General features: G+C 48.3%; 1 protein-coding gene and 1 pseudogene across 11 annotated transcripts in view; one reads left to right on the forward strand and one right to left on the reverse strand.

Annotated features, from left to right (window-relative positions):
• LOC145535805 (heparan-sulfate 6-O-sulfotransferase 2 pseudogene) overlaps nucleotides 1-12,709 on the forward strand; it is a 107,484-nt pseudogene that overhangs the window by 80,481 nt on the left and 14,294 nt on the right. The gene's annotated exons all lie outside the window — the stretch shown is intronic.
• GAB3 (GRB2 associated binding protein 3) overlaps nucleotides 1-12,709 on the reverse strand; it is a 57,718-nt gene that overhangs the window by 17,838 nt on the left and 27,171 nt on the right. For 3 of the 10 annotated variants that reach the window (XM_081564132.1, XM_081564136.1, XM_081564141.1), the window contains exons 2-6: nucleotides 9,306-9,609; nucleotides 7,060-7,273; nucleotides 5,992-6,479; nucleotides 1,905-1,957; nucleotides 1,193-1,412 (exon numbers count right to left, since the gene is read on the reverse strand). In XM_081564132.1, the coding sequence (XP_081420258.1) occupies nucleotides 1,193-1,412; nucleotides 1,905-1,957; nucleotides 5,992-6,479; nucleotides 7,060-7,273; nucleotides 9,306-9,609 (1,279 nt within the window). Of the gene's footprint in view, nucleotides 1-1,192; nucleotides 1,413-1,904; nucleotides 1,961-5,991; nucleotides 6,480-7,059; nucleotides 7,274-9,305; nucleotides 9,610-12,709 lie in introns of all 10 variants that reach the window. The other 7 variants (XM_081564131.1, XM_081564135.1, XM_081564140.1 and 4 more) reach the window with 3 other exon arrangements.

The raw sequence follows: 12,709 nt of genomic DNA on the forward strand, positions 1-12,709 counted from the left end.
TTAAGTGCATTGAAATTAAACCAAATTTTAAAATTCACTTCTTCAGTTGTGCTAGCCACATTTCACATGTTTAACAGCCCCATTTTTTACATTACAGAAACCTCTGTTGCACAGGATTGCTACAGAAACGTAAGCACGCAAAACAATTATATATACCTCAAAGTCACAGGTGCCTGTGAAATGGTTTCTCACCAGAATGAAAGATTATTTCCTCTAAACCTCCTGAGACAGGGCCTGTTCTCCTATTTAGTACCTATTGCATAATTCATCTTCCAGGTGGTTTTGACATATCTTTCTCCCCCTCAACCTGGGGAACCCTGCTTGTTTCGTCATCTCTGTCTCCCCCTAGTGCTAGGCAAACACACGGGAAATGGGATTTGACTCAAAGCAAAGAGGGTGAGGCTGGAGCAGAGCAGGCATAAGCGAGCTGCTTAGTTGCATCTCTGAGAGTGGCCACGTGAAGCAGTGGTTTTTCCAAAGAGCAAAGGTGGGTGGCAGTGGAGCCGATGGAGGTTGTGGCACCAAGTATTTCCTCGGAATCACCCAGCCCTACTGGACCGGGGACGGCGAGTGAGAATGAAGGTTAGCAAGTTACTCTGACCGACTTTTGCTCGTCCCCTCCTCGCCTTCCTCCCTGCCTGTTCCTGCCACTCGGCAGATGGAGGAACCGCCTGGAGCCCTGTGCCCACAGGAGCCACACTTCTCACCTCCACATCCTCCATGTCCCCCCACCCCTCAAAGACACGTCTGTGGCTGGGCACACACAGGGCACTGAACCACGGGGCCTGTGACTGGGTCTGCATTCAGGAATCAGTGTCGAAGGGCATTTTGGGCTGCCTTACGTAACGGGGACAGTGTGACTACATTTCAGTGCTGTTTAAACAAAGAGAGGCCAAGAGGCTTCCATTCACACCCACCTCACTCGTTTCTGGGACTTTGTTAGGGAAGCAGCCAAAGATGGGCCTGCAGACCAGGTGTGCCGTGACTGCAAGTCTCCAGGCTCCTGTTACCCTGATGATCTGGAGCAACGGTGCTCCCCAGCCCTTCCCACTGGATCCCAGCCACTTCTCCCTGCCCAGGCCCCTGGGGTGGTGGGTTTCTGTAGTGTCTCCTTCACAGAGATGCTTAGGAGGGAAGCTTTTCCACATGGCCATCAGACCTTGCTCCCCCATCCCACATAGGAGTGGCTTACTCTTCCTCTGAGGCTTCAGATCTCTGTTCACGGGGGGAGGCTCCAGGTCCACGGGGAGCCTGGGCAAGGGGCTGGAGAAGCTCCCTAAGTTCATTGGGATGTACTCATCAGTGTTCTCTTCGATTCCGAGAGCAAAGGCGGCGGTCTGGGGACTCATGGGCACGTAGCCGTCATCAGTGCTGGTGGAAGTCGGCGGGGACACCGGGAAGGACCTGCATGGCTGCAAGGGAATGAAACACAGTTGGAAAGCACAGAATAGCTTGGAAATTTCTTCCGGTGGGCAACCTTGGCTGCACGTGGGATTTCAGTTGCAAATTATCCAGGAATAACTCTGAACTTCCGTAGGAAAGTCAGATAAGCCTCTAACTCAAGCTCTGCCTCTGGACTTATCATGGGAGGTAGGTGATGACTCGCCTAGGACTCATGCTGGAAGACAGAGGTCAATGAAATCTATGCAAATACGTTAAGAATCATGTGATGACTTCAGTAGCTACCTCAGGTCTGGGATGTGTCCAGACCATTAGAACTGGTATGGTCCTTATAGAGAATGAAGTCCAGTAGATCCCAGAGAAGTTCAAGCTTTAATGGGAGACTGGAAGTGTCCTCAGAGATTCAGAGTGCTGAATCTCAAAAGACATCAAGGGAACATACATAGGGTAGACTATGTTTTGGTAAAAATTGAGGCTGAAAGAAACTCAAGTACCAAACTTACCAAATTTAAACTCAGCCGCTTGTCTCGGTGTCTTAAAGATTGACCTTCGACATCTGCTGCAAGAAACAAGCCAGGGTGGTGAAAAATGCAGGACACCAGTTGAAACTAAGCTCAGGGCCCTGTGCTCAGCTCCAGAGAGAAAGAGGCTTGCTACTGAGTCTAGCTGGACAGCCAGAACATTCCCCCACAGGTGGAAAGCAGACCAGATTTTGAAGAGGTTTCTGTATGATGCTTCAGTTCTGTGAATTGGGGGAAGTCATGGGAAGCAATTAAGAAATGCTTGCTGCATTTGTCACATGAATTTTCTGCACTTAGAAATGGCAGAAACAGAGCTGGAGGTTTGAGGGGAGGAGAGGAGGCGTGAAATAGCCCTTGCAAAGAACAGGAGAACAGGGTGAACAAAGGAGCATCAACACGAGTCAGTGACCATGAATTTCTGCAGCCAGAGTCAGCGCCTCAGTACAGATCCGGAGAGAGAGGAGAGCTGGATGAATCTAAGATTAGACATTTCTGAGACAGATGTGACACACATAGAGTGTGAGGTAAAAATTCAGAATAACTGTTGAATTAAAATAGATATCCAGAAGGTAGCCAGATATATGTGTGCAGAGTCAAATGAGACTTGCTTAGAGATGGAGTCACAACCTAAGAGTAGAGAAGATAATCTAGAGGTTTTAAACGTTGAGAAAAGTTTAAGTATAAAATCCTAGAGACTCTGGGCTTCCTTGGTGGCTCAGAGGTAAAGAATCCGACTGCCAATGCAGGAAACATGGGTTCAATCCCTGATCCAGGAAGATCCCACATGCCGTGGGCAACTAAAGTCCGTGCGCCAGTACTACTGAGCCTGTGCTCTAGATCCTAGGAGCCACAACTACTGAAGTTCAAGTGTCCTACAGCCTATGATCTGCAACAGTAAAAGCCACCACAATGATAAGCCAGCACACCCCAACTAGGGAGTAGCCCCTGCTCACTGCAACTAGAGAAAATGCATGAAGCAACCAAGACTCAGCACAGCCATAAATAAATAAATTAATAAAATTATTTTTAAAAAATCCTAGAGATTCTCACTATTTAAAGAGCAGGAAGATGAGGACTGGCTCATGTTGAGAAAGAGCAGTTGGAGAGGAAGGAGGAAAGCCAGGGGCTAGGACCATGAGCGCCCACAGGAAGAGACAGAGGCTGGTGGCAGTGAGCATCGCTGGGGAGGGCCCTCAGCACATGGGACCGGAGCAAACTGTCTCCCTAGAACCTGGGAAACTAACTGTAATCAACATCATCCTCAAGCAAGAGAGTAACTCCCAACTTAGAAAGATGTCATGGACATTGCAGATTGATTGAGTTAAGAATGTCTTTTTTATATATGCAGATATGTGTGTCTATCTATGTTTATATTTCTTGAAGGCGGGAGAAGTACTGGTTAAAAGATGCTCTGGAGTCACACTGTCTGGTTTTAAATCCCTAATCTGCCACTTATTAGCTCTGTGACACTGGACAAGCTACTTTCTCTATGTCTCACTTTCTTAATCTGTAAAGTGAGACCAACAATAGAACCTATTCCCCAGGACTTCTGGAAAGATTAGATGTTTAAGTGCATCCAGAGGACTTAGAACAGTGCTTGGAACACGAAGTATTTAATAAATCCTCTCACACACTAGTAAAATAATGCTCAAAATTCTCCAAGCCAGGCTTCAGCAATATGTGAGCCGTGAACTTCCAGATGTTCAACCTGGTTTTAAAAAAGGCAGAGGAACCAGAGATCAAATTGCCAATATCCGCTGGATCATCGAAAAAGCAAGAGAGTTCCAGAAAAACATCTACTTCTGCTTTATGGACTATGCCAAAGCCTTTGACGGTGTCGATCACAATAAACTGTGGAAAATTCTGAAAGCTATGGGAATACCAGACCACCTGAACTACCTCCTGAGAAACCTGTATGCAGGTCAGGAAGCAACAGTTAGAACTGGACATGGAACAACAGACTGGTTCCAAATAGGAAAAGGAGTACGTCAAGGCTGTATATTGTCACCCTGCTTATTTAACTTATATGCAGAGTCCATCATGAGAAACGCTGGGCTGGAGGAACCACAAGCTGGAATCAAGATTGCCAGGAAAAATATCAATAACCTCAGATATGCAGATGACACCACCCTTATGGCAGAAAGTGAAGAAGAACTAAAGAGCCTCTTGATGAAAATGACAGAGGAGAGTGAAAAAGTTGGCTTAAAGCTCAACGTTCAGAAAACTAAGATCATGGCATCTGGTCCCATCACTTCATGGCAAATAGATGGGGAAACAGTGGAAACAGTGTCAGACTTTATTTTTTGGGGCTCCAAAATCACTGCAGATGGTGACTGCAGCCATGAAATTAAAAGACACTTACTCCTTGGAAGGAAGGTTATGACCAACCTAGACAGCATATTAAAAAGCAGAGAAATTACTTTGCCAACAAAGGTCCGTCTAGTCAAGGCTATGGTTTTTCCAGTGGTCATGTATGGATGTGAGAGTTGGACGGTGAAGAAAGCTGAGCACCGAAGAACTGATGCTTTTGAACTGTGGTGTTGGAGATGACTCTTGAGAGTCCCTTGGCCTGCAAGGAGAGCCAACCAGTCCATCCTAAAGGAGATCAGTCCTGGGTGTTGAGGATGACATTTGGGTTGAGATAAACCATTAGTCATAATGCTTTCCTTATCCGGTCATGAAAATATGTAGCAGGAAAGATGTGACACAGAAAGCTATTAAAACACCTATTATATGCTGGAACCAACGATGTGGTGGATACTCATTTCAACTGATTTTCAAAACAAACCTCCCAGTTAGCCGGACACTCTTCACCAAAAGTCATGGTGGCTTCCTGTTCGACACTGTTTGGGAAGAACCAACAAGGTGGCTGAATCCCGAAATCCTCAGGACATCAAGAAATTAAACCATGATGACTCAGAGAGCAAGAGGCCGAATGCAACAGAATGTGTGCTGCACCCTTGAAAAAAAGGGTGCATTAGTCCCTACTTGCCAACTGACCACTGACAACGCAACTCCTGCTTGCGTCATTTCACCTGAATAAGAGGAGAGATCCATCAACAAACTGGGTGACCATGACACCAACCTGCCCATGATGGGGTTTCTCAGTCTCGCATTTCAATCTCTCTTTGACAAGCACACCTTGGAACACAGTCACAATGAGAGCCAGCCTCAGGGAGGGTGACTTCCCTATAAGGTAATGATCTTTACCTTTCCTATAAGTTGCAGCAAAAGATCCACTTAAGTGCTTTTGTTTCCACTCTTCCTTCCAATAAAATAAGTTGGCTTAAGCTCAACATTCAGAAAACTAAGGTCATGGTATCTGGTCCCATCACTTCATGGCAAAGAGTTTTAGCCTCTGTTTACTTTCATGCAAAAGAACACAACATTTGGATGGAGATGCGGCAGGAGAGGAGAGAGAAAGTGTGTGTGTATGTGTGTGTGCGCGCACGCGCGCACAGAACCCCATGGGAATCAACAGATTTCCAGAAAAAGGCCAAAGGGGGCTCCAGGAGGGCATGCCAATGGACCAAGCTGAGATTGCTAGGTTAGCATCACCTCGATGGTGATAGCTTGGCCAAAAGCAGTTCAGCTCAGCTGGGGGAGAAGTTGGAAAGAACACATCAGGTGGCATGAAGGATGAGGCCGATGGAATTGTTGACAACTAGAAGACGAGAGGTCCACTCTCCCTCCTCGGCAGAAGTCAAAGCCACCACCTTCTGTACCAAGTGGGTCCCTTAGTGGCTCCAAAGGAACACCAGGAGCCTGGTCTCAGGAGGGGAGGCCATCACGTGGGCAGGGAGATGGCTAGGCCACCACGAGTCTGACTTCTTTCAGCATCTACAGGGACCAAGGATATGTCCCAGTGGGCAGACCGAGATGAGCAGGAGGACGCTGGGATCAGGGTGGGGGGTTCCCGGGTGTGCACTGCTGCCCAGGGCCTGACCCCACTAGGACACCAGAATGGCCTGAGCAAAGGACGCTGGACAATGCCCTGAGGTGGACACACAGAGGAAAGAGGAGCCAGACTGCTGTCAGTACCTGAAGTTTAGCATCATCCAGCACTTACCTCTCGAGGTTCTCATGTTGTCTAAACCAGAAAGGGAGATTCTTCTAGGCACCACAGTGCCTTCCGGCTTCCTGAGGCTACTGGGCCCTCTGCACAGGAACTGCTCCTTGTGCCACCATTCAGAGAGATGGCTCGGCTTAGGGGGGCGAGGAGGGGGGGTGTTAGACATAAAGTCTAGTTCTTTTGCCGCATAGGGCAAGGAAGCTTGGTGTTGATATACCTGGATGGCAGAATTTAAGGAAGTTTCCACCAATGGTAAAGAAAAGTGGTCCCTGGACGGTCCACTGACATCTTTCGTCCAGGTCAGGGCGGCCTGGGGCCTCATGGAGGGGGCCCCCTGAGACGCGTTCCTGGAGCACCTGGAGCACGACGGGCAGGCCAGGCTCCTGGAGAGTGGTGGCTGCAGGTAGTCCACAAAGACATCGTCAAAGGAGGCCTGCTCCAGGGAGCGCTCGGAGATCGACCAGCTGTCACATCTGGTGGGGAGACTGAGGGGAGAAAAGCACAGACACTGACTGGAAGGTCACAAGTCCCCACAGCGGCTGTCGGTGCTGCTGCACCTTCGGCAGAAGGTCCGAAGGAGAAAGCCAGCCACCCACCTGCCATGAAGCTGGGCTGTGGGAAAAAAAAAAGGCTATGCTGCCATCATGCCCCCTCCTCTAATGGCGCTATCTTTTTTAACTTTTATAGCGACATTCCCTTCACAACTCTCAGTTACAGCAACCCCTTGATGCAGGGGGGAAAAAGTTTGTTGATTGTTTTCATCATCTAAGTGGAAGATACAAATGAAAATGCAAGGTTAGAAATGAAAGCCACAATGCCAAAACGCTTGAGTCATTCTGTTTGGTGTACCACATGCTTTGGCCTTGATAGTGGTTGATAGGGATCTGGCCCTGCCCTGGAGGCAGCAGGAAGCGAGGGGAGCAGAGATACACCCACTAGAAGATGCTACAGCTAAACGGCCTGATTCGCAGCAAGGGCATAGCAGCCACAGAGGCTGCAGGAGGAAGCAGTGTGGGTTCTGCCAATGGAGGGGGGCAGGCTAGGAAGCCGGGCGCAGAGGCGTACCTGGTGTGGTGTGGTCTTCCCGTCTCACAGTTGGATAGAATCAGATAATCAGGAAGGGAGAGCCGCTCTGACTCACTTCTGGTCTCCTTACTGACTACAGCACTAGTGCTCAGGTCATCTCTTGGCCGGGAGCAGACAGCAGGCTCGGTGCGAAGGTAGCTGGAGGGGGAGGGCTGCACGCAGGAGGGGGCGTGACAGCCACTCTCCACGGAATCTGCGGGACAAACCGTTTCCCAGCTGAATGTTTAAGAATGGCTAGAACACAGTTTCTCAGACGGCATATAAGAGGCCAAATAGAAAATGCAAATCACAGCTGGTGTTTGTACTGATGGAGAAGACCATTTCCCCAAGCTATAAACAACGTCTGGGGAAGAAGGCCAATGTTCCAAGAGTGAAGTGTTGAATCAATTAAGGGCGAAATAAAGCAATCATTCTTGGCCTAAAAATCTGCAGTTAGATAGTCTACACACAGCTTCTTCATGGCCCTCAGCCACAACTCTGCATGCATCACTGTTTATTCACTCAACAAATACAAACATATATATGCATAACAAATATATATATATATACATATACTTACATATGCATTTGGGCACATGTGCAGGCATGCAGATGTAGACATATATGGCTACTTATGTCTATATAGATAACTACTCTTGCACCTACTATGTGCCCGGAACTGTTCTAACTTTGCCAGCCAAGACAAAGACTCTGCCCTCATTGGCATTTACAGCCCACCAGAGGAGAGAGGCAAGTAACACATAAAGAGAAGTGTGAATGATTGACCACTAGCGATGTGTAAGGAAAAGGAATGAAAGAAATAAAGTGTTGTGATGGCTAGTGAAGCCCACATTCAGAAACTCCCAACGAAAAGCCTGCTTTATTTCTCTTTAAACCAAGTTGGCAGGAATTTAGGATTCCTGAGTCAGAGTGGCCCAGAACTTCCTGGATTCAAGTGCAGTCTCTAGTATCTAGCTGTTGTGACCTTGGGCAGGTTACCTGCTGGGTCCAAGTTTTCTTCTCTGTAAAGTGGTTATGCTCAGAGTACCTCTGCCACACAAATGGTCTGGGGATGAGATGAGCTAATTCACAGAAGTATTTAATGGAGTTACTGGCCAGGGTACACATGATGTGCTGCCTACCTATGGTCACCAGAGACAGAACCAAACACTCTATGTGAGAAGCCAGAATACAGCCCCTTCAGGCTTGGTTCTCAGATGAAGAGGAATCAATCGCTACATCCTCCTCCAAACGAAGGGGTCGGGTGTTACAGGGAACAAAAGAGATCATGGGGGATTTGTCGCCCTCCAACTTCAGGCCAGAACTTTGTTTTCTGCCTGGTGCCTTACTCATTTCTGCTCCCCTTGGCATATTGGGAAACATGTTATGTATCCATGTTTTAGCATCACTGCCAAATGAGGAAACAGAGGTCACATGTGACATGAAACACAAATATGCATTTAATTGCACACCGAAGGTAGGGACTAGGTGTGAAGAGCAAGCAGCAAGGCTCTGCTGGGTTGCACAGTGTCTTGACAAAAATCAGTGCGACTTTGCAAAGAAACTGTGTTGCAGCAAGGGCAACAGACTGCCATCATTTCATTTCCTCTTACTTGAGTGCTCTCAAAGTTCAACGGTGTAACTGAGTAGCTTCACCTAGTAAGCTTGCCTGCGTAGTGAAAAGGACTTCTTTGGCAGGAAGCACACAGAGCCTCACGTCTGTCTAGGGAGGGACGCAACTCTGACTCTTCCGCGCCACCTAGTGTTAGAATGTGGTTATTTCCATGGAAGACGATAAAGCACCCAGTTAAGGAGGGAAAAGGTGAAGCAACTGTAGGCCATGGGATTTAAGGGTGAGGTTCGGCCTGCTAGGCTACGAGGCTAAAAGAAACCAAGATTCGAAGTCTGTAGTTTGAGGATCAAGGCATGGTGCCAGGGGCTCAACAACAACATCCACGAAGAGGAGTTAATTGTAACCTTAAATGCATTATAGCCAGTATATTACATAGAAACGGCAGCAGCAGCGTGGGGAAAACCAGAGCTGTACAGAACGTCCCCACCCACGTTGTGCTTTCACTGCCTGTGTGTCCTGATCACGGCCAAACCGCCAGGCAGCTTTGAAGGCACCAAAGTGGCTCCTCATGCTCTGCAAGCAGCGCCGGGGCTTGGCCACCCAGTTCCCCTCTCCCCCGGTGCACTTGGGGCCACACCTTCACCTCAGGCCCCCTCCCCCAGTTGGCTCTTACTTGTTCTGTCCTCCAAGTGGCCGAGGTTGCAGACCTGACTGATGCTGTGCACCCACACCTGCATCTCTTCCTCTGTCTTGGCCACGAGATAGAACGTGCGAGACGTGGTCTTGACAATGAACACGAAGTGGTTCTGGAATTCCTTGCGAACGAAGCCCGGGCCTGCATGCTTCCAGACGGTGCACTCGCTGAGGTCGATGGCACGGATGGGCTTGCTGGCGCGCTGGTTGCGGTAGTACTCCAGCACGTCGCGGTCGCCACTCAGCCGGCCCCGCCGCAGCACGAACCAGCGCCGGCGCCAGGCCTGCGGGAGAGGCAAGCGGACGTCAGCCTCTGTGACAGGAAGCCACGGAGCCCACATGGCCTCTTCCACTTTTCCCGACGGCCATCGCGGCGGGGGGTAGCCATGGGAGTCACGCCCCCAGGTCGAGGAGAATTATGCACTCATCACAAAGGCATGCAACACAAATTTATGGGCACCCATGCTTAAGAAAAAAATTAGGGACTTCCCTGGTGGTCCAGCGGATAAGACTCCGAGTTCCCAATGTAGGGGACCCAAGTTCGATCCCTCCTCCGGGAACTAGATCCCACAAGCCACAACTAAGTGTTCTCACCCCACAACTAAGTCCCAGCACAGCCAAATAAAAAAAAAAAAAACTTTAATAGTGAAGGGCCGGAAGGAAGCTTTCTTACCCCTATGTACCTCAATCCAGTGCGACCTAATGTAGTCATTGAACTTGTAGAGGATTGCTCAACAAGAAAGGGAAAATCATACACATTGGCGAGGAGAACAGGTTATCATTAGCTTAAGTTAATGATTGTCTAAATTGTAGCAATGGATGTGAACTCGAGGGAGGGTGGAGGGATCAGAAAATGTGAAGTAAAAGAAAATCAGTACTGTGAAGTAGAGAGATGGGTAGTGCCGGCAATTCTTTACAGATGTCTTATCGTAAAGTGGGATACACTTCTGCAACCACCTCCTAGGTCAGTATTCCTCCATCAAGGAACTGAGATGCCCTCGGGGATATCTGAAGATAGCCCTGTGCTGCCAGTCAAGAAGGCTGAGGGCAGGGGCGGAGGCACACTGTCTGGCCCAAAGCGATCCTCTGTGCCCTCTTGAGAAACACCATAATAGGAAGGAACTTCCCTTAGTGCTATAGGAATCTGGGAAACAGCCAAATCTTGAAGTCAGATGATTAGGCAAACTTGAGTCCAGGCTCAAAAAAGAAAAGAAACCAGGGCTGAAATAGAGTGGGCTGCTCCACAGGCCACTGCAGTGTCATTTGGGCCTGACACATTGAGAAGGCCACCAGCTTTGGCTTTGACTAGTGGGGGCGGTCGGCGGGGGGTGGGGGTGGGGGTGGGGAGAAGTCCCGTGTGGGGTGTTCTCAGCTCCCTCCCTGCCCAGGGGCTGCAAGATCTGAGGCAACAGAGAATCTGATGAGGCGCCGAATGGTGGATATGACCTGCAATCAGGGCTCAGAACGGAAAGCCCCTTTGACACTGTGGTGAGAGGCAGAATCAGAAGGGGGGTGGGGGCAAGCGGTCACCCTACGGTGAGGTTGGGACAGGGAGGAAGAAACAGCACCTGGAAGGTAAGGCCCGGCTAGGGTCTGCCTTTAGGGATGGTGTAAAGCACTCAGGAGACATCTGGCCCCTTGGAAGAGGGAAGAAGCAGTGTAATTAAGTGCTTGTTTTTAAGACGACAGAAATAACAGCATTTGTGTAGGCTTATGGAAGTGATGGAAGACAGAAGCATTAATGATTCAAGACCTTTCTGTCACAAAAACCTGGGACTGGATGGCGTGGAGCCCCTGACCATCAGAGGGAGCTCCAGCATCACTGTCAGGATGAGAGAGCGCCCTGGGGCACCAGGGGTACCCCAAACTTTCCAAAGGCCACTTTGGTAGGGAAATGTGAAGAGGAACTTTGTTGTACTTCCCAAAAATGATTCTAAAAGAGGAAGTCAAAGTGGAGGCTGAAACAAGTTTCAAGTTAACTGCTCTTTGTTTTGTAGAAACCCATTTCTTAGTCTTGAATAACAGTGTTGGTGGGCTGGGGCTGGGGAACACGATTAGGGCTCACCAAGTAGCTGGGGTGCCGAGAGGAGGGAAGAGATGAAACAGGAAGATTTCAACCCCACGAAGGAGCGCTCTGCTAGGAGAAGGACACAGACATTCATTCAGCAATTATCTGTTTACATCCTAACAGGCCGGCCAGTGGGCAGACACGGGCGGAATGGGTGAACCAGCCACTGAACAGGCCCTGCCACTCAGTCTCGTGGGCAACAGAGGAAATGGGCACATGGACAAACAGACAATTGCTGTCAGCAAGATCAGCGCTATGATAAGGGAGAGCTAAGATGTTAGGGGCATACCCAGAGACCTCCTTCAGGAAGACGTGGTGGCCAAGCTGAAAGTGAAGAAGGGCCAAGGATGCAGCCACATCCAGCACAGCCTGTGTACGAAACTTACCAGCACACCCTCCCTCGAGTTGTTAAATCTCTGCCTAAGACTTGTGACAATACAAAAGCTGAAATGATGCTTTCTTGGAGCATTTTACTAAGTAGGTGGGACCAGGCTTCTAGAAGTGAAAGATGTGTGACAAAGAGCCTTAAAAAGAAGTCAGCCAGCACTGAAGTGAAGCTCTTCAAAGGGACACTGTTCTGCAAGGAACTTATCGAAAGACGGGTCAAGCTGAAGACGCTCCCACTGGACAAAGATGGAGCAATTCGAGCTTTAATAAATTGTAATAATCACAGTGGCTTGAAGTCCATCAGATATATTTAAACCTGAGAGTTCATTGTGATATTAAAAAAGAAAAAGAATGTGTCATCCTCAGAGCAGGTGAGGGAACCACTTCATGATCTTTTCACAAATGTATGCTGACTAATAAAGGAAAACCAACGATACAATTAGAATCTCACCATTTTGCTTGCCACAGTGCATTCGTAAGCAGCAGTGTTCACCCTCAGCAGTTGTTAACTTACAAAGAGGAACAAGCAAATGTGAAAGTTTCACCCACGAAGCTAGACGGTGGGAAACTCTGTGGTCAAAGGCCCAGGTTCTTCAACAGATAAATGACAAGAAAAAGAAGGACCGAGAGGATCTATGGAGTAAATGAATCTTAAAAGATAAATCAAAAATTTCCTGTGGGCTTATTTTTTATTGAAGTGTAGTTTATTGCTGGTTTTCTGTTAATTTCAGGTGTACGGCACACAGATTCAGTTATACACCTACATACATTTTTTTCAGATTCATTTACATTATAGGTTATTACTAATACAAGATATTGAATATAGTTCCCTATGCTATACAGTAGATCTTGGTTTCTTTTATGTATAGTAGTCTGGATCTACTAATCTCAAACTCCTAATTTATCCCTCCCCTGCCCTATCCCCTTTG

This window comes from Giraffa tippelskirchi, chromosome X, assembly GCF_054371585.1.
Source record: "Giraffa tippelskirchi isolate mGirTip1 chromosome X, T2T-mGirTip1v1.2.pri, whole genome shotgun sequence".
Lineage (NCBI taxonomy): Eukaryota > Metazoa > Chordata > Mammalia > Artiodactyla > Giraffidae > Giraffa > Giraffa tippelskirchi.